The sequence below is a fragment of the Lithobates pipiens genome, unplaced genomic scaffold (genome assembly GCF_037356315.1).
Source record: "Lithobates pipiens isolate NorthernLeopardFrog02 unplaced genomic scaffold, aLitPip1_a1.2 Scaffold_27, whole genome shotgun sequence".
NCBI lineage: Eukaryota > Metazoa > Chordata > Amphibia > Anura > Ranidae > Lithobates > Lithobates pipiens.
Genome location: NW_027507788.1, coordinates 33481362 through 33501526, shown reverse-complemented (window position 1 = coordinate 33501526; position 20165 = coordinate 33481362). Strand labels below are relative to the sequence as shown.

General features: G+C 39.6%; 2 protein-coding genes across 2 annotated transcripts; both read left to right on the top strand.

Annotated features, from left to right (window-relative positions):
- The first annotated feature begins 3967 nt into the window (after positions 1-3967).
- LOC143933158 (chemerin-like receptor 1) lies at positions 3968-5053 on the top strand. The gene has a single exon (XM_077456095.1). The coding sequence runs from the start codon at positions 3986-3988 to the stop codon at positions 5006-5008; it is 1023 nt and encodes a 340-aa protein (XP_077312221.1). The 5' UTR covers positions 3968-3985; the 3' UTR covers positions 5009-5053.
- A 9984-nt stretch (positions 5054-15037) lies between these two features.
- LOC143933157 (chemerin-like receptor 1) lies at positions 15038-16506 on the top strand. Its single transcript, XM_077456094.1, has one exon. It carries the CDS (start codon positions 15038-15040, stop codon positions 16040-16042), a length of 1005 nt encoding a protein of 334 aa, XP_077312220.1. The 3' UTR covers positions 16043-16506.
- The last annotated feature ends 3659 nt before the right edge of the window (positions 16507-20165 follow it).

The window sequence follows — 20165 nt, the reverse complement described above, 5'->3', positions numbered from 1 at the left end:
TTTTACTACATTACTCCTGAAGTTATATAAGTTGTGTCAAAAAACATATATATAGAAGGGTTTACCTTTATTAAAATGTGTGTACTGAGGTTTGTATGTGTCTGTTTCATTCTTGCTTGTGGCTTCATCATTAAACCATATTTTGTGGGCAAAAGGACTGTGGCATATGTGTGCTGAGTAGGTTTTTTTTTTTAAACTATGCCCTTTTAAGCCCCACCCACCCATTACCAGAGAAAATTGACCACACCCACAATGTGGCACTTTATTTCTTTAGATCATTTTTTTAGCTATGAGGGATGTAAAAAAAAAAAAAAGATCAGCCCTGGGTGCCAAATGTACGAGATACACCACTGGCAACAGTAAAGTGTATTGATAGGCAAAAGTGTTTTATTTATTTATTTTGGGATCAACTTTCATTTTTTACATTTTTATTGTGTGTCAGTTTGGAAGATTTCCCTTCACTAGCACAAAGGGAGAGCAAAGCCCCTCTTAGACAGTTTTCACCACAAAAAGAGTCCCCAATGGAAGTTTTCCTTTCACCAGTTCCAAAAACCATCATTTTGGATTTATAACCACGTTATGTCCCAGTTACAACGATCACCAGGACAAACAGAGAGGAGGAATATCTTCAGAGGGGACACAGACAGCAATAACAATTTGACTGAGTTTCTAACATTTCAGCACAAAAAGTGAAACGCAATGGCTATAGATACTCTACATTGACTATTCGGGTTCACTCCAGTCCACCATGCAAAGATTTCCCATTTTTTTTTTCTAAATTGCCTAAATTAGTTTTCATGCCCCTGGTCCTAAATGTGATATTTCATTAGCAAGTATTTCTTCCTCTCAGTGACACGATCGCGGGAACTCGGCGGACATCGAGTCCACGGGACCTGTGGTCACGGTCATGGAGACCGCGGCGGGCACGCGCCTGGGAAACCACTTCTTAAAGGAGACCTATATGCCCTTTTGCCTACCAGTGCCATTCTGCCAGTGTAAATCAGCACACGCTGGTCAGAAAGCGGTTAGGAGTGGTATGCATTGAGACACCTGAGAGGGGATATGATTTAAAATTATAAATACCGTACTGGTGACCCCACAATAGGGATTAAAACTTTTTTGTGGAAGTGAGTTTAACAAGACACGTGGCCACTCATTACCAGAGAAAATTTGACCACACCCACAATGCGGCACTTTATTTCTTTAGATAATTTTTTAGGTATGAGGGATGTAAAAAGAAAAAAAAAGATCAGCCCTGGGTGCCAAATGTACGAGATACACCACTGCCAACAGTAATGTGTATTGATAGGCAAAAGTTTTTTATTTATTTATTTTGGGATCAACTTTCATTTTTTTACATTTTTATTGTGTGTCAGTTTGGAAGATTTCACTTCACTAACCCAAAGGGAGAGCAAATCCCCTCTTAGACAGTTTTCACCACAAAAAGAGTCCCCAATGGAAGTTTTCCTTTTACCAGTTCCAAAAACAACCATTTTGGATTTCTAACCACTTTCTGTCCCAGGGACAACGATCACCAGGACAAACAGAGAGGATGAATATCTCCAGAGGAGACACAGACAGCAATAACAATTTTACAGAGTTTCCAACATTTCAGCACAAAAAGTGAAATGCAATGACTATAGATACTCTACATTAACTATCCAGGATCACTCCAGTCCACCATGCAAAGATTTCCCAATTTATTTTTTTCTAAATTGCCTAAATTAGTTTTCATGCCCCTGGCCCTAATTATGATATTTCATTATAAAGTACTTCTTCCTCTCTGTGACACGATCACGGGCACCCGGCGGACATTGAGTCCACGGGACCTGCGGTCACGGTCATGGAGACCGGGCGGGCGTGCGCCTGGGACACCACTCCTTAAAGGGACCTGTATGCCCTTTTGCCTACCAGTGCTATTCTGCCAGTGTAAATCAGCGTGCGCTGGTCAGCAAGCGGTTAGGAGTGGTATGCATTGAGACACTTGAGAGGGGATATGATTTCAATTTATAAATACCGTTCTGGTGACCTCACAATAGGTATAAAACTTTTTCGCGGAAGTGAGTTTTATCAAGACTTGTGGCCACTCATTAGAATTAGAAGAAAAGAGGTTTAACCTTAAACTATGTTGAGGTTTCTTTACTGTAAGCCCTTGTATACACGGTCGGACATTCCGACAACAAAATCTGTCGGTCTGGTGAAAAAAAATGTAAATAAAACAGAACACAATGTTTCAAAATAATTTATTGCACAGCTCCGGTGGTCTTCTGTCTTAAGGGGGTCTTCTCGCCGGACTCCCCCGCTATCTTCTGCTCTTTTACTAGCTCTTTTACTAGCGGAGGAGCCCGGCTTTGTTCTTCGCCGCCGCCCGGGGGTTTTCTTCCGACTTCGGGGGTCTTGTCCCCCTCTTAGGTTCTTCTTGCTGGGCCTCCGCTTTCTTCCTTTAGCTCTTTTACTAGTGGGCCCGGTCTTCTGTCGCCGCCGCCTCTTCTTCCGACTTCAGGGGTCTTGTCCCCCTCTTCGGTTCTTCTTGCCAGGCCTCCACTCCTTCTTCCAGCTCTTTCACTATCAGTGGCCCCGGTCTTCTGCCGCCGCCACCGCCTTCCGTTCTTCTGTTCTTCTGTTCTTCTTCTTCTTCCTCCTTGAGATGTTGACTCAACGCTTTCTCAGGCCGCAGTGCCAGGGACGCGTGTGTCGGTGACTTATATATGGCGGGGTCACCGGTTGATGTCACATGTGACCCCGTCCCCTTATAATGTCACAGTCCCAGCATCCTCCGGGACTGTGATGATAAAATCAGCAGAGCTTGCCCTCATTTCAGATCTTCCCCTCAGATCTACAGTGATTGTGCTTCAGTGCAAAGTGGATTTGCCTTTAGTAAATCAACCCCAATGTGTCATCAATACTAACATATTGCACTGTAGATTACTAAAAGGGTCCTAGGGAGACAAACACTTAGTATTTGTTTTAAATTGTAGTGCATTGGCTGGATTAGAGTGATATAACATTTACATATGAAAATTAAGAGATTGCTCTCTACAAAAATTAGATAAGCATTATGAATAGCAGATAGAATATTTAAAATTTTAACACATATTGAAAGTAAATGCTTTCTTTAAGAGTGGTATGCATTGAGTGGGGATATGATTTGAATTTATAAATACCGTACTGGTGACCCCACAATAGGGATAAAACTTCGCCGAAGGGAGTTTAACAAGACACGCGCCCACTCATTAAAATTAGAAGAAAAGAGGTTTAACCTTAAACTACGTAAAGGGTTCTTTACTGTAAGGGACTGAGTGGCAAGGATGTGGAATTCCCTTCCACAGGCGGTGATCTCAGCGGGGAGCATCCATGGTTTCTAAAAACTATTAGATAAGCACCTGAACAACCGAAACATACAGTGATTAACAATGTAATACTGACATATAATCACACACATAGGTTGGACTTGAGGGACTTGTGTCTTTTTTCAACCTCACCTACTATGTAACTATGTAACTATTATGAACATTGATTATTTTTATATGTTTGGTTCTTACTTGATCAGCTATGAAATCAATTACTGTAATTCATTATCATTGCCTTTTATTTACTTATTGCGTGTTTTTACAAAATGATATGACATTACACCATTGATACATTTTTATGTTGGGATTACTGTATTTTGTATAAATTGAGTTGGCCCTTTTGTATTGGGGATTCTAGAGTGTATTTTGGGGTTATGTTGAGATTATTTACCTTTAAAATCGCCTTAATAATAAATAAGTAAAGATGTATATATATGCCTTTATTATTTTGTTGACTTTGTGCTGTGCTTTCTTTCTTATCTGACATAAAAATTGTCCATAAAAACACATTTCAAGGGAAATTTCTCCCCCAGTTGGTTAGAATGTTTCTTCACAAATCTCTGTGTACCTTTGTTACATATTTCTTAAATCGTGTTTATTTTGCAGAGCATCAAACTTGATATCTGAGCCCTGACATGTCTGGAAGTATGGAGACCTCCGACACCACCGAGGAAACTTACACAGATGAAGAATTTGATATGCGTTTGAGTAAAATACTCGATGTTTCATTCATGGTGGGTTTATCTGGTATATGTTTTCTGGGAATAACTGGAAATGGTCTGGTCATCTGGTTTGTTGCCTTCAAAATGAAGAAGACGGTCAACTCTGTTTGGTTCTTAAGTTTAGCTTTTGCTGATTTTACTTTCTGCCTTTTCCTACCCTTAACTATCACATACTTTGCACTTGACTATCACTGGCCATTTGGAACCTTCATATGCAAGCTTAGCCAGTTTGCATTATTTCTCAATCTGTCTGCCAGTGTCCTACAACTCACCGTCATCAGTATTGATCGCTGGATGTCCGTAGTCTTCCCTGTTTGGTGTCGGAACCATCGCACCGTGAGACTGGCTGTGAAAGTCGTTCTTGCACTTTGGATTATATCTTTTCTATCCAATGTACCTTACTTCATATATACAGATACAGATACAGAAACAGATACAGATACATATAGTGTCAATGATACCATTGTGATTTGTTATTCCGATCGGTCAATGGACAGTGTACAAGTTATAATAAGATTTATCATTCTCTTTATTATACCTTTTACCATCATTATCTTCTGTTACACTGTCATCTTTTTGCGTATTCAAAAAAATCGCAGAGTAACATCTACCAAACCTTACAAAGTGATTGCAGCCGTCATCATTTCCTTCTTTATTTGCTGGTTTCCTTACCATGTATTTTCTATCATGATTTCATACAAAATGATTGATGATTTGTGGCCTGAGATTTTCATAGGCTATTTTATATCAACCTTATTGGCATACTCAAACAGCTGTGTGAACCCTCTTCTCTATGTCTTCATTGGCCAAAACTTCAAACAAAAATTCTGGAGTGCCATTAAATCTGGTTTTGAGAGAGTTTTCACTGAGGACACCAACCTGACGGATCCAAATAGACACAGATTTTTACCTGATCATGTCATAAGCCAAATGTGATAGAGCTATTTCAACACATATTAAGGCTCCTTTCACACTGGGGCAGTGCGGGAGTCGGCAGTAAAGCACCGCTATTTTTAGTGCCGCTTTTCCGCCGTTTTAGTGGTGGTTTGCGGCAGCTAGCGGGGTGGTTTTAACGCCCGCTAGTGGCTGAAAAAGGGTTAAAACCGCCCGCAAAGCGCCGCCGCTGTCACCATTGATTGCAATGGGTAGGAGCGGTTTAGGAGCGGTGAATACACTGCTCCTTTCACCGCTCCAAAGATGCGGCTAGTAGGACTTTTTTCACCGTCCTGCTGGCGCACCGATCCAGTGTGAACGCCCCTCTGGCTTTCACACTGGAGTGAAAGGGGCCAGTTTTTTCAGGCGCTATTTTTAGCGCTGTAGCGCCTGAAAACTGCCCCAGTGTGAAAGGGGTCTAAGGGATGATGTGGCAATGTTTGCAAATGTATATGCTTTATTTATAAAAAATAATTGTGGTTGAATACTCTAGCAGCCTGATAGACATGTGCAGTTTGTTTTTCGTTCTGAATTTGAATAGTACCGAATTTAAACGAATCAGAAATAACAGAAAAAAAAAAATTGGATTTGGATTTCAAATAGTTTTTGAATTCAAGTAGTTTTCAAATTCCCATTCGAAGAGTTCTTGAATTCGAATAGTTTTCCTATTTACAAAGAGAATAAAATATAATACCAAAAAATATAATAGAATAGAAAATGATATAACAGAAATTAAACGAATATAATAGAGTAAAACAGAAAAAAAATAGAAAAGAAAAGAATAGAAAAAAATAATTAGATAGAATAGACTATAATAGAATAGAAAAGAATAGAATAGAATAGAAATAGAATTAAAAAATAATAATAAAACAGAATAAAATAGAAAGAATATAACTATTTCCCAAATAGAATCAATTAGAATTTTGAATAGAATAGAAAATAATAGATTAAAATAGGATGATAGTTATTTTGTATTCTACTCTATTCTGTTGCTTTTTTTATACTATTCTCTTATTTTCTATTCCATTCAAACTCAATAGAATCGACTCAACTCAACTTGAATTATAATCTTTTCTGTTCTATTCTATTTGAATTTCAGAAGATGGTTACGTTCTTTCTGTTTCATTCTATTCTTTTTTTTAATTCTATTATATTTGTTTTTATTCTATTCCATTCTATTCTGTTCTTTTATTTTCTATAAAAAAAAATTGTTTTTTACTCTATTATATTCTATTATTTTATTTTCTGTTATATTTTTTTCCTCTATTATATTTTGTTATATTTTGTTCTATGCTATTAGATTATTTTTTATTTACTTTGGAAATTGGAAAACTATTCTAACTTGAAAACTATTTGAATTTGAAAACTTTTTGAATTTGAAAACTATTTGAATTTGAAAACTATTTGAAATTATTTTATTCAAAATTAAGAAGGTCATAGATTAGACTATGTGACACTAGGCTGACTATTTGAGTTCATCTTGGTCACTAAGCAAAAATTTTTGGAGAATGGTGTTAAAATCCTTAAGTTTATATGTATCCTTACATTTATATTTACACATCAATCCTCAATTATCAATTGCAGGGTATACAAACACCATTTTAACATTTATATATTAAATATATTGATAAATATATCATCTTTATAGGTGTATATGAGTATGGTCAAGTGGACATGGTACATCTTTCTCCCCTCTTATTAATGTACATACAAAGCATTGGTGGTAATTAGGGATGAGCCGAACACCCCCCTGTTCGGTTCGCACCAGAACCTGCGAACAGACCTAAACTTCGTGTGAACTTTAGAACCCTATTAAAGTCTATGGGACTCGAACGTTCACAATCTAAAGTGCTCATTTTAAAGGGTAATATGAAAGTTACTGTCCTAAAAAGTGTTTGGGGACCTGGGTCCTGCCCCAGGAGACATGGATCAATGCAAAAAAAAGTTTTAAAAACGGCCGTTTTTTCAGGAGCAGTGATTTTAATAATGATTAAAGTGAAACAATAAAAGTGTAATATTCCTTTAAATTTCGTAGCTGGGGGGTATCTATAGTCTGCCTGTGAAGGGGCGCATGTTTCTGGTGCTTAGAACTGTCGCTGCACAAAGTGTCATTTGTGCAGGAAAAAAAGTCTTTTAAAATCACTTGCGGCTAAATTGTCGGGTCTCCGTAATACAGAGAACACTCAATGAGTGTTCTCTGTATTAGCCGACAATTCATTCATTCATTGATTAAAAAAAAAAAAAAAAAAAAAAAAGCGTGGGGGTTCCCCTAAATTCAATCAAAAGGCCCTTCAGGTCTGACATGGATATTAAGGGGAACCCCGTGTCAAATTTTAAAAAAAAATTGACGTGGGGGTCCCCCCAAATATCCATACCAGACCCTTCAGGTCTGATATGGATATTAAGGGGAACCCCGCATCAAATTAAAAAAAAAAATTGACGTGGGGGTCCCCCTAAATATCCATAGCAGACCCTTTATCCGAGCACCCAACCTGGCAGGCCGCAGGAAAAGAGGGGGGGACGAGAGAGTGGCCCCCCCTCCCTCCTGAACCATACCAGGCCACATACCCTCAACATTGGGAGGATGCTTTGGGGGTCTGTGACCCCTCAAAGCACCTTGTCCCCATGTTGATAAGGACAAGGGCCTCATCCTCACAACCCTGGCCGTTGGTTGTGAGGGTCTGCGGGCGGGGGGCTTATCAGAATCTGGAAGCCCCCTTTAACAAGGGGACCCCCAGATCCTGCCCCCCCCCCTGTTTGAAATGGTAAGGGGGTACAAAAGTACCCCTACCATTTCACAAAGAAAGTGTCAAAATGGTTAAATAAGACAAACACACTTTTGAAAAATTCCTTTATTAAAAATAAAAAAAAATAAAAAAAAAATTCCAGCGGTGCTAATCCACTCTTGCTATCCAGCGACGGGTCTCCGGGGTCCAGCGATGGATGATCATATCCAGCGACGGGGGATCTCTCAGTCCAGCGCTGTCCATACCTCCTTCTTCTGTCTCCACTGCGGAGACACTGCAGAGAGCCGAGCGCTGACATTTCTTATATTGGGAGGGCGGGGCCACCCGTCACCTGACCCCGCCCCTCTGACGCAGGAGAGGGAAGCCAGGGGTTCCCCAGTGACGTGTGGGTGACCCCGCCCCCTCTGATGTAACGCAGGTTTCCGTTACATCAGAGGGGGCGGGGTCACCCACACGTCACTGGGGAACCCCTGGCTTCCCTCTCCTGCGTCAGAGGGGCGGGGTCAGGTGACGGGTGGCCCTGCCCTCCCAATATAAGAAATGTCAGCGCTCGGCTCTCTGCAGTGTCTCCGCAGTGGAGACAGAAGAAGGAGGTATGGACAGCGCTGGACTGAGAGATCCCCGTCGCTGGATATGATCATCCATCGCTGGACCCCGGAGACCCGTCGCTGGATAGCAAGAGTGGATTAGCACCGCTGGAATTTTTTTAAAAATTTTTTTATTTTTAATAAAGGAATTTTTCAAAAGTGTGTTTGTCTTATTTAACCATTTTGACACTTTCTTAGTGAAATGGTAGGGGTACTTTTGTACCCCCTTACCATTTCAAACAGGGGGGGGGCCGGGATCTGGGGGTCCCCTTGTTAAAGGGGGCTTCCAGATTCTGATAAGCCCCCCGCCCGCAGACCCTCACAACCAACGGCCAGGGTTGTGAGGATGAGGCCCTTGTCCTTATCAACATGGGGACAAGGTGCTTTGAGGGGTCACAGACCCCCAAAGCATCCTCCCAATGTTGAGGGTATGTGGCCTGGTACGGTTCAGGAGGGAGGGGGGGCCGCTCTCTCGTCCCCCCCTCTTTTCCTGCGGCCTGCCAGGTTGCGTGCTCGGATAAAGGGTCTGGTATGGATATTTAGGGGGACCCCCACGTCAATTTTTTTTTTAAATTTGATGCGGGGTTCCCCTTAATATCCATATCAGACCTGAAGGGTCTGGTATGGATATTTGGGGGGACCCCCACGTCAATTTTTTTTTAAAATTTGACACGGGGTTCCCCTTAATATCCATGTCAGACCTGAAGGGCCTTTTGATTGAATTTAGGGGAACCCCCACGCTTTTTTTTTTTTTTTTTTTTTTAATCAATGAATGAATGAATTGTCGGCTAATACAGAGAACACTCATTGAGTGTTCTCTGTATTACGGAGACCCGACAATTTAGCCGCAAGTGATTTTAAAAGACTTTTTTTCCTGCACAAATGACACTTTGTGCAGCGACAGTTCTAAGCACCAGAAACATGCGCCCCTTCACAGGCATACTATAGATACCCCCCAGCTACGAAATTTAAAGGAATATTACACTTTTATTGTTTCACTTTAATCATTATTAAAATCACTGCTCCTGAAAAAACGGCCGTTTTTAAAACTTTTTTTTGCATTGATCCATGTCCCCTGGGGCAGGACCCGGGTCCCCAAACACTTTTTAGGACAGTAACCTGCATATTACCCTTTAAAATTAGCACTTTAGATTTCTCCCATAGACTTGTATAGGGTGTTCCGGCTTTTCGAATTTGCTGCGAACAGCCCAAATTGTTCACTGTTCGCTGAACAGGCGAACAGGCAATGTTCGAGTAGAACATGAGTTCGACTCGAACTCGAAGCTCATCCCTAGTGGTAATATGGATGCTGAAAAAATGTATTTGATGATTTTTTAATGATGTTTTTTTTTTTCTGCAGTGTTTCTATTAAACATTAAAACTCGTTATTTGCTTATAATGGATAAGTGGAGCTTTCTTATGGCACGTGGAGTCTTTTTATTGATAAGTGCATTATTAATTCGGGATCCATTATCACTGTTTTACATTTGGATATACACTTTTGAATTAGTTTTGTGTAATAAAACAAATTTAATTATAACAATTTGTATTAGACATGTGCGCTGCCAAAAAATTCTTTGTTTTTGTTTCATTTGTTTTTGTTTTATTTTAAGCTTTTCGGGATCATTCGTTATGAACGCAATTCATAAATTTGTAAATTTGAAAATTTCTAAAATTCGTAAATTCATGAATTTGTGAATTTGAAAATCCGAAAATAGGAAAGAAAATCTGAAAAATCTAAAAAATAACTAACTAACTAATTATAAAATTATTGGTATTGAAATTTCCTTTCAAATTTGTCTGGTAGTGAATGTAACGAATACAAATTTATCTGACGTTACGAATTATCTGAAATAACGGACGCCACATCTAAACAAATGCAACGGAAAATAAATTAATAATAAATAATATTAATAATAAAAAGGTTTTATTATTATTATTATTGTTATTTATTATTATTAATTTGTTACATTCAATTTGTTTAGATACGGCATTCGTTATTTCGGATAATTTGCAACTTCCGATAAATTTGTATTCTTTACGTTCACTAACAGACAAATGTGAAAGAAAATTCCAATACCTATAATTTAATAGTTAGTAATAGTTAAGTTAATTATTAGTTCGTTATTATTTCAGATTTTCAAATTTTCTGGTTTACAGATTTTCAAATTTTCAATTTCTCAGAATTTTCGAATTTACAAATTTACAAATTAACAAATTTATGAATTTTCAAATGTACACATTTTTGAATATTCAAATTTATGAATATTTGGAAAAATTTATTAAAGGAGTTTTCATAAATTCAGATATTTCCAAATTAACTAATTTGTCAAAATTCGCTAAAAAAACGAATCCAGAATTAAACTAATTTCACATGTCTAATTTGCATGTGTGTAACCTCTTTCCGATCACCTCACATTGAATACAGCTACAGAGCGGCTCTTATGGGCTGAATCGCTTACCTAACATGCAATCCAACACATCCGGGTAGGGGGTGCAAGGGCGCCACTGCCGCCGCCACGCTGTGATTATTCACAGCACAAACTGATCAGAGGGTGCCAGCCAATGATTGACCAGCACCTGTTAATTGATGAGGAGAAGGACAGGACAGAGCCATGTCATTGTAAAGAATATAGAGCTCTGTCCTGTTCTGCTAGTTTGTGTTTCCCTACAAAGCAGGCAATAAAAAACAGCATATGCCTAAATAAAAGCACCTCAAAGTAAACACATCAAGCAATGTTAGGCACACATGTAACCCTTTGGTCACCTAGATGTTAGTGCAAGTGTCATTAGTACAGTGACAGTGTAAATTTTTAGTACTGATCACTGTATTAGTGTCACTGGTCCCCACAAAGTGTCAGTTAGTGTCAAACTGGCCTCCATTCTATCACAGTCCAGCTATAAATCACCGCCATTACTAGTATAAAATAATCAAGTATATATACCATAGTTTATTGACACTATAACATTCAAAAAAAGACAGAAAAAATATAATAGTAACCATAACATGTATGCACAAAACAAACCGTGCAAAACGATCTGTAGGTTTGAAAACCATAGTATAAGACCATACAGCATCAAAGAATACTATTACTAGTATTGTTACTATTATATTTTTTCGGTCTTTTTTAAGGTCTTTTATGCCCCGCACACCTGAATACAATTTTGATGTTTCAGGGATTGGAGACATATATAGTGGAGTTAGTTTACACATTCATCCAAGAGTCGGTTGACTCGTGGGCTTGTTTTGCGGTGTTATTATAATGAGACCCGCATTGTGCGGCCATGGTGAAAGATGACTGTGTCCGGAACCTGGGGGTGGAGATGTGAGTAATTCAGCATAAATAGTCTTTATTTTTGTATATATGTATTATTATTTAAAGCGGGAGTCCGCCGGGAGTTCCGCCGCTTTTTTTTTTTTTAAAAGCCAGCAGCTACAAATACTGCAGCTGCTGACTTTTAAAATAATGACACTTACCCGCCCAGCGCACCCGCGATGTCGGCACCCGAAGCCGATCTCTCGATCGTCTCTCGGGTGCTGCCGCCGCCATCTTGGGTATGGGAATCAGGAAGTGGAGCCTTTCGGCTTCATTTCCCGGTTCCCTACTGTGCATGCGCGAGTCGCGCTACGCAATGATCCTTGTGTTTCCCAGCAGGCAGTGGGGGACTTTCGGAAAGGGGCGTGGATTCTGCGGAAAGGGGCGTTCCTTTCTGCAGAATCTACGCCGGAAGTGGGTGCAGATACCTGTACTGTACAGGTACCTGCACCCCCCTCCCCCCTGAAAGGTGCCAATTGTGGCGCCGGAGGGGGGGAGGACTCCAATGAGTGGAAGGTTCACTTTAGGGTGGACCTCCGCTTTAAATTATATTTTTCAAAAAATTTATTTTTCTTCATATTTATGTTATCAGAGAGTGGCTTCCCTGAAGAAGAAAATTTTATGCATCATTCAAAACGCGTTGGAATAAGCCGCTCTTTGTTGTTTTACAACTCACACATTGTATTATACAGAATGTTTTTTTTTTTGTACAATCACTGTTATAATGTTTTTATGACTATGTATCAATAAATATTTTTGTATATCTATAAAAAGATAACTATTATTTTTTGGTCAATATTACCCATAAATTCCAATTTTTTGAGGTATTCTAACATATTGCTATATCAAGGGATGATGGCAATGACATGCTACTTCATATGAGTCTATGTAATGGAAGTTTTCCTTTTACCAGTTCCAAAACAACCATTTTGAATTTCTAACCACTTTCTGTCCCAGGTACAACGAATACCAGGACAAACAGAGAGGATGAATATCTCCAGAGGAGACACAGACAGAAATAACAATTTGACAGAGTTTCTAACTTTTTAGCACAAAAAGTGAAACGCAATGACTATAGATACTCTATAATGACTATTCAGGTTCACTCCAGTCCACCATGCAAAGATTTCCCTCCAAAAATTTTCAAAATTGCCTAAATTAGTTTTTATGGCCCTATATGATATTTCATTATCAAGTCACCTTTGGAATCAGTTTCAGAAAAATAAATGCAAACTGAACTCCAGGATGGAGGAAACACTATTTAATGTAGTTGAAAAGAACCTTAACAACCATAACATTTAGAACGTTAAAGTGGTTCCAAAGGTTGACGTTTTTTTACCTTCATGAGTTCTATGCTTAAAGGTAAAAAACCTTCAGTATGCAACACCCCCTGCAGCTCCCCCAATACTCTTCTGAGCCCAATTGCAATACAGCAATGTGCACGAGACCATTACTCTCTGGGGTCTCTCCCTCCTTACTGGCTGAGAGACAGCAGCAGGAGCCATTGGCTTCTGCCTCTGTAAATCACTGGCAGTAAGGAGGGAGCAGGGGGACGGGGCTGTGCCCTTTTCTGTGTGCCTTATGGACACACAAAGCAAGGCTGTGGAGCGAGCACACACGAGTGCCCAAGAGCATGCAGCTTGGTATGGGGGCACTCGGAGAAAAGGAGGATCGCAGACGGGAGACTCAAGAAGAGGAGGAGGATCGGGGCTACTCAGAACAGTAAGTATGCAATGTTTGTTATTTTATTTTTTTATTTACCTTTAATTACACTTTGAGGGTCAGCAAGTCAGGAATACATCAGATCCTTTCACAGGGCAGTAAGTGTAGCACTATAAGCCCGCCTGCAGGAGCATTGAAGTGAGCTCATCTGTGTGATTCTCCAATCACAGGTTGGGTGAGTCCTAGACCAGGCCCCATTACTATGATTCACTTTAGTCTGTGGAGATGATATAGGGTATGCAAAACCTTGCTATGTCTGGCAGTAGTACCTGGATCACAAGACAAGGTGATCATAATTAAAAATCTTTTGCCTGGCAAAATTATTCCTATATACAGATTCAAAATTGTGTGTTTAGCTGTTTGCATAAGATTCAGGATGAGACTTTCTCGATTCTTTGTGCCTCTAGAGTTTTTTTCTGCTACAAAAGCAGTACAGCTAGACCAATTTGTTGAAGATATCTATATGAGAAGCTCAGCTGTCATTTAGTGTTCTAGTAATCCCACTATAAGCAACAACTATTTTTTTCACAACCGAACCTCTTTCATGAGGAAAAGCTTAGCTATAATGTGTGCCAAAGACCATATCCATGTCGGGGGGGTGATGAGCAATGCCAAACTTCTTTTAATTCCCTTTACCCATCATTTTGTTTCTTTACACAGCATGGAGCTTTACAACACTAAAAATAAAGTCATATGAGTAACTGGAAAAATGATTTATTATGCAGAAGCCATATCTAAATCTTATCTTTTCATACAGAAGTTTGGTTTTATTTCAGACACGCAACTTAAACCTCTTATCCCAATCACTTTATTATCAGCTAACGTCATAATCAAGTCTTAGACCCAAAAGAGTCCCAATATACGGAGTGCATACACATTACTGAGCTGTGCTGGAAATAAACACACAGAAAACTTCTACCAGAAAAAACACAACTTCAGGTAAGGACATAATAATAATAATACAGAAGGCATTGTAATGGTTCTTTAAAAGATTGTGGAAATCTGTTGAGCAAAGGGAATGTATCTATAACATTCCATTAGGTGGGTAAGTAATACCTAGTAAGTAGTGATCAGATAGACTTCATTTGCTGCACGAAAATGAATATTGTATAGTGAGGCAGCAAGTCTCTTGGACTTTTAAATTACATCCATTGGGAAATATATTTAAAGTGTCTTGTTTCTCTAGGAATCTGTAGACAAATACTAACATGTTCAGCTGTAGGTTGCTATAGGTCTACAGGTGTAGTTATTTACTTGTTTTTACAAAATGATTTGACATTACACCATTGATACCCTTTTATGTTGGGTTTACTGTATATTCTATAGATTGAGTTGGCCCCCTTGTATTGAAGATTCTAGAGTGTATCTAGGGATTATGGTGAGATTATTTACCTTTAAAATCCCCCTTGATAATAAATAAGTTATATATATATATATATATATATATATATATATATATATATATATATATATATATGAGTTTATTATTTTGTTGACATTATGCTGTGCTTTCTTTATTATCTGACATAAAAATGTCCATAAAAACACATTTCAAGGGAAATTTCTCTCCCAGTTGCTTAGAATATTTCTTCACAAGTCTTTGTTACATATTGCTGAAATCATTTTCATTTTGCAGAGCATCAAGCTCTGAGCCCTGACATGTCTGGAAGTATGGAGACCGACACCACCGAGGAAACTTACACAGATGAAGACTTTAATATGACTTTGACTAAAATACTCGATGTTTCATACATGGTGTGTTTATCTGGGATATGTTTGCTGGGAATAACTGGAAATGGTCTGGTCATCTGGTTTGTTGCCTTCAGACTGAAAAAGATGGTCAACTCTGTTTGGTTCTTAAGTTTAGCTTGTGCTGATTTTACCTTCAGCCTTTTCCTACCCTTAAACATCACTTATGTTGCCCTTAACTATCACTGGCCATTTGGAAGCTTCATGTGCAAGCTTAGCCGTTTTGTGTTATATCTGAATATGTGTGCCAGTGTCCTACAACTCACCGTCATCAGTATTGATCGCTGCATCTCCGTGGTCTTCCCTGTTTGGTGTCGGAACCATCGCACCGTGAGACTGGCTGTGAAAGTCGTTCTTGCACTTTGGATTGTATGTCTTATACTCAATGTATCTTACTTCGTATATGCAAATGAATATGAAGTCAATGATAGCATTGTGATTTGTTATGTAGATTGGTTAATGCTTAATACACAAGTTATAATAAGATTTATCATTCTGTTTGTTATACCATTTACCATCATTATCTTCTGTTACACTGTCATCTTTTTGCGTATTCAAAGAAATCGCAGAGTAACATCTACCAAACCTTACAAAGTTATTTCTGCTGTCATAATTTCCTTCTTTATTTGCTGGTTTCCTTACCATGTATTTTCCATCATGAATTCATATGGAAATAACTCCTGGAATTATGATCTCAAGATTGTGGCTTTGATAGGCTATTTTATATCACGCTTATTGGCATACTTAAACAGCTGTGTGAACCCTCTTCTCTATGTATTCATTGGCCAAGACTTCAAACAAAAATTCTGGCGTGCCATTAAATCTGGTTTTGAGAGAGCTTTCACCGAGGATGCCAACCTCACAGATCCAAATAGACACAGAGTTTTACCTGATCATGCAATAAGCCAAATGTGATAGAGATATTTCAAGACATATTAAGGGATGATTTGGCAATGTTTGCAAATGTATATGCTTTAGTTATAATAGTAATTGTGGTTGAATACTCTAGGAGCCTGAACAATGTGTATACGGAAAGCAAAAACGTTATTTATCACTTTGGAAACCGTAGAAAAGGGTTAGAATACTTTTCATTTTTATTTTTTTTCCCCTGCAACTCAGTATAGATTTCCCTTCACTAACAGGAACTGAGGGAAATATATCCAAAGTGAGAGTTATGCCGCGTACACACGTAGCCAACTATCCGGCGGACTTAGTCTGACGGGCTTTCCGCCGGACTGTGCGCCGGACTTTCCGAACGAGCTACTTGCCCACACACGGCACTTTTTCAGCGGACTAATAAGGCGTACTAAGTCCGCCGGACTATCCGCCGTACTTTTGAAATGAACGGACTCGCCCACACATGCGGAGAAAAGTCCACTCATTTTAAACGCATCTCCAGGTACCCGGTGCCAGTGAAGGAGGTGTCGCTGGCCCTGTCACCTGGTATGGACTTAAAGGGGAACCCCTACGCCGAAAAATCGGCGTGGGGGTCCCCCCTAGGTCCACATCAGACCCTTATCCGAGCACGCTACCTGACCGGCCAGGAAAGGGGATGGGAACGAGTGAGTGCCCCTCCTCCTGAGCCGTACCAGGCCGCGTGCCCTCAACATGGGGGGTGCCTTAGGGAAGGGGGGCGCATGGCCCCCCTACCCCAAAGCACTTTGTCCCCATGTTGATGAGGACAAGGGCCTCTTCCCGACAAGCCTGGCCGTTGGTTGTCGGGGTCTGCGGGCAGGGGGCTTATCGGAATCCGGGAGCCCCCTTTGATAAGGGGGCCCCCGGATACCGGCCCCCCACCCTATGTGAATGAGTATGGGGTACAATGTACCCTTACCCATTCACCTGTAAAAAAAAAGTAAAAAAAACACAACACACAAGGGTTAAAATAGTTTATTGCACAGCTCCAGGGGTCTTCCGTCTTCGGGGGTCTTCTTGCCGGACTCCTCCGCTATCTACTGCTAGCTCTTTTACTAGCGGAGGAGCCCGGCTTTCTTCTTCGCTGCCGCCCTCTTCTTCAGACTTCGGGGGTCTTGTCCCCCTCTTCGGTTCTTCTTGCCGGGCCACCGCACCTTCTTCTAGCTCTTTTACAGGCGGTGGCCCGGTCTTCTGTCACCGCTGTCTTCTGTTCTCTTCTTCTCTTCTTTTCTTCTCTTCAGATGTTGCCTTGTCGATGTCTCTGCTCACAATGACGGGGATGCGGCGCGCATCGACTTATATAGGGACATCGCCGGATGATGTCCCCACCCATTATGATGTCGCAGTCCCAGAGGATGCTGGAAATGTGACATCATAATGGGCAGGGACATCATCCGGTGATGTCCCTATATAAGTTGCCGCGCCGCGTCCCTGCCATTGTGACATAATGCCAACATAAGCACCATTTTTGGAAAATTATGTTTAAAACCCTAAGTTTTTATTTATACATTAAGCCTCAACTATCAATTGCAGAATAATACAGTAAGATCAAAGAATTCCAGAAGAGTATACAAACACCATTTTAACATTTGCTATATATAATTCATCTTTATAGGCATATATGAGTATAAGTGGACAGTGTAGGTCTTTCTACCCTCTTATTAATGTAAATACAAAGCATTGGTGGTAATATTGATGCTGAAAAAATTTATTTGATGTTTTTTAATGATGTTCTTTTTTGTGCAGTGTTTCTATTAAACATTGAAACTCTTTATTTGTTCATTACTTCTGTTGTATACTATGTACTTAACCTATTGTCAAATACTCTATCATATGTTCAATAAAATCTTTTTGACAAGGAAACTCTTTATTTACTTACAATGGATAAGTGGAGCTTCCTTATGGTACCTGGAGTCTTTTTATGAATAAGTGTAGATGTTCTTTTTGTAAACATGTGCGGTTCGTTTCGTCCAAATTAATATTTTTTGCTAAACGAAGTTCACTGATTGCTCCAAATAATAAAACTAAATTTGTCCGAATTTCCGAAATTCAAACTGGAATTCGAATCAAATTTTACATTGCACTCCATTCAAATTCGAACTGTAAACATGTTTCTAAAATCAAAGACGGTAGAAGTGTGTTATTAGAGTACCATTTCAAAATAATGCTTTTTTTGTTAACCCAAAGGTAATTTAAAGAGTCATTGTAATCGTTTGGTTAAGATTTTTATTTTGTTTATTCACATTGCTGCATTCAAATCGAAAAAAAAAATATAACATTTTCCCTTCGACCAATTGGAAATTTATCGATTTGAATGTTTCAAATTAAAAAAATCTATAAATTCGAAGAAAATTTATAAAAAAAAAACAATTCCGAATTCAAATTCCGAATACAAATTGAACAAATCGCCCACCAGTTCAGCCTATCAGTGCCCATCGGTGCCGCCTCATCAGCGCACACACATCAGTGAAGGCGAAAAGCTAGTTAAAAATTTATTGACAGAAAAAAAGTAAGAAAAACATTTTGTTTTCAACATTTTTTTTTTGTAAAAAAGAAAAAAAAAACAGTAGTTATAAAATACCACTGAAATCTCTATCTGTGTGAAGAAAATTATAATAGGTTTGTTTGGGTACAGTGTAGCACAGTTGTCATTCAAAGTGCGACAGCGCTGAAAGCTGAAAAATGGCTTGGGCAGGAAGGAGGTGTTAGTGCCTGGTAGGCAAGTGGTTAATAAAAGAAAGTAAAAAATATAGTTTTTTTTCCCATAATTTTCTTTATTTTTTAGTTTTTTTTAGTGCAAAATATAAAAAAACCCAGAGGTGATTAAATACCACTAAAAGAAAGCTCTATGATGCAAATTTAATTTGCGTAACAATGTTGCATGACTGCGCAATTATCAGTTAAGTAACGCAGTGATGAAAAGCAAAAAATGGCCTGGTCATGAAGGGAGTAAATCGTCCAGAGGGAAATGACACCTCAAAAGTCCCATACTTAATATTGGGAGTTTTTCAAAAACTGGAGAAGGATCTGAATCTGGAGCAGCTATGCATGGCAACCAGTTAGCTTCTAGCTTTGATTTTTAAAGCTCAACTGAACAACCTGGAGATAGATGCTGATTGGTTGATATGCACAGCTGCTCAAGATTCTGTCTTTTACAGTTTGGGTAAAATCTCCTTACTGGCATTGATTTACTAAAACTGGAAAGTGCAAAATGTGGTGCAGCCCTGCATTGAAACCAATCAGCTTCCAGTCTTTTTTTTTGTCAACACTTATTTGAACAAGCTGAAGTTAGAAGCTGATTGGCTACCATGCACAGCTGCACCAGATTTTCCAGTTTTAGTAAATAAACCCCACTTTGTTTTACATTTCATACTCCTGACTACTACATTACTCCTGAAGTTCTATAAGTTGTGTCGAAAAACATATGTATGGAAGAGTTTAGCTTTATTAAAATGAGTGTGCTGAGGTTTGTATGTGTCTGTTTCATTTTTGCAGTGGCTTCATCTTAAACCTCTTGACGTCCATGCTATAGCCAAATGACAGCCACAGCGTGGACCTGAATTTCCGGGAGGCCATCATACGACAGCCTCCCCTGTGCACGCTCCCTGTACTGTGATCACCAAGTCACTGAGACTCAGGTGATTACCGATCCGTGTAAGAAGCCGGTCTTGGCCCCTTACCATGTGATCGGCTGTCAGCCAATGACAGCTGATCACATGATGTAAACAAAAGCACGGTAATCTTTTTTTTTCTCCTCGCGCTGACAGCGTGAGGAGAAAAAAAAGCTAATCACTGGTTCACCTGCAAGGGGCATCAGTCCTGAAGTAGAAGAGGCAATTATGCCTCATCTGTGCCACCTGCCATTGCCACCTGACAGTGCCCACGAGTGACACCTATCAATGCCCACGAGTGCCATCTATCAATGCCCACAAGTGCCATCTATCAATGCCCACAAGTGCCACCTATCAATGCCCACCAGTGGTGCCAATCAGTGCCACCTAGCAGTGCTGCCTATCAGTGTAACTGATCAGTGATGATCAGTGCCCATTATTGCCAATCGTCAGTGCCCATCACTGTCATCCATCAGTGCCCATTACTGCCCCCTATCAGTGCCCATCAGTGC

Excerpts from the sequence above, each read along its gene's own strand:
- LOC143933157 (XM_077456094.1), top strand. The coding sequence starts at position 15,038 with ATGTCTGGAAGTATGGAGACCGACACCACCGAGGAAACTTACACAGAT.
- LOC143933158 (XM_077456095.1), top strand. The coding sequence starts at position 3,986 with ATGTCTGGAAGTATGGAGACCTCCGACACCACCGAGGAAACTTACACA.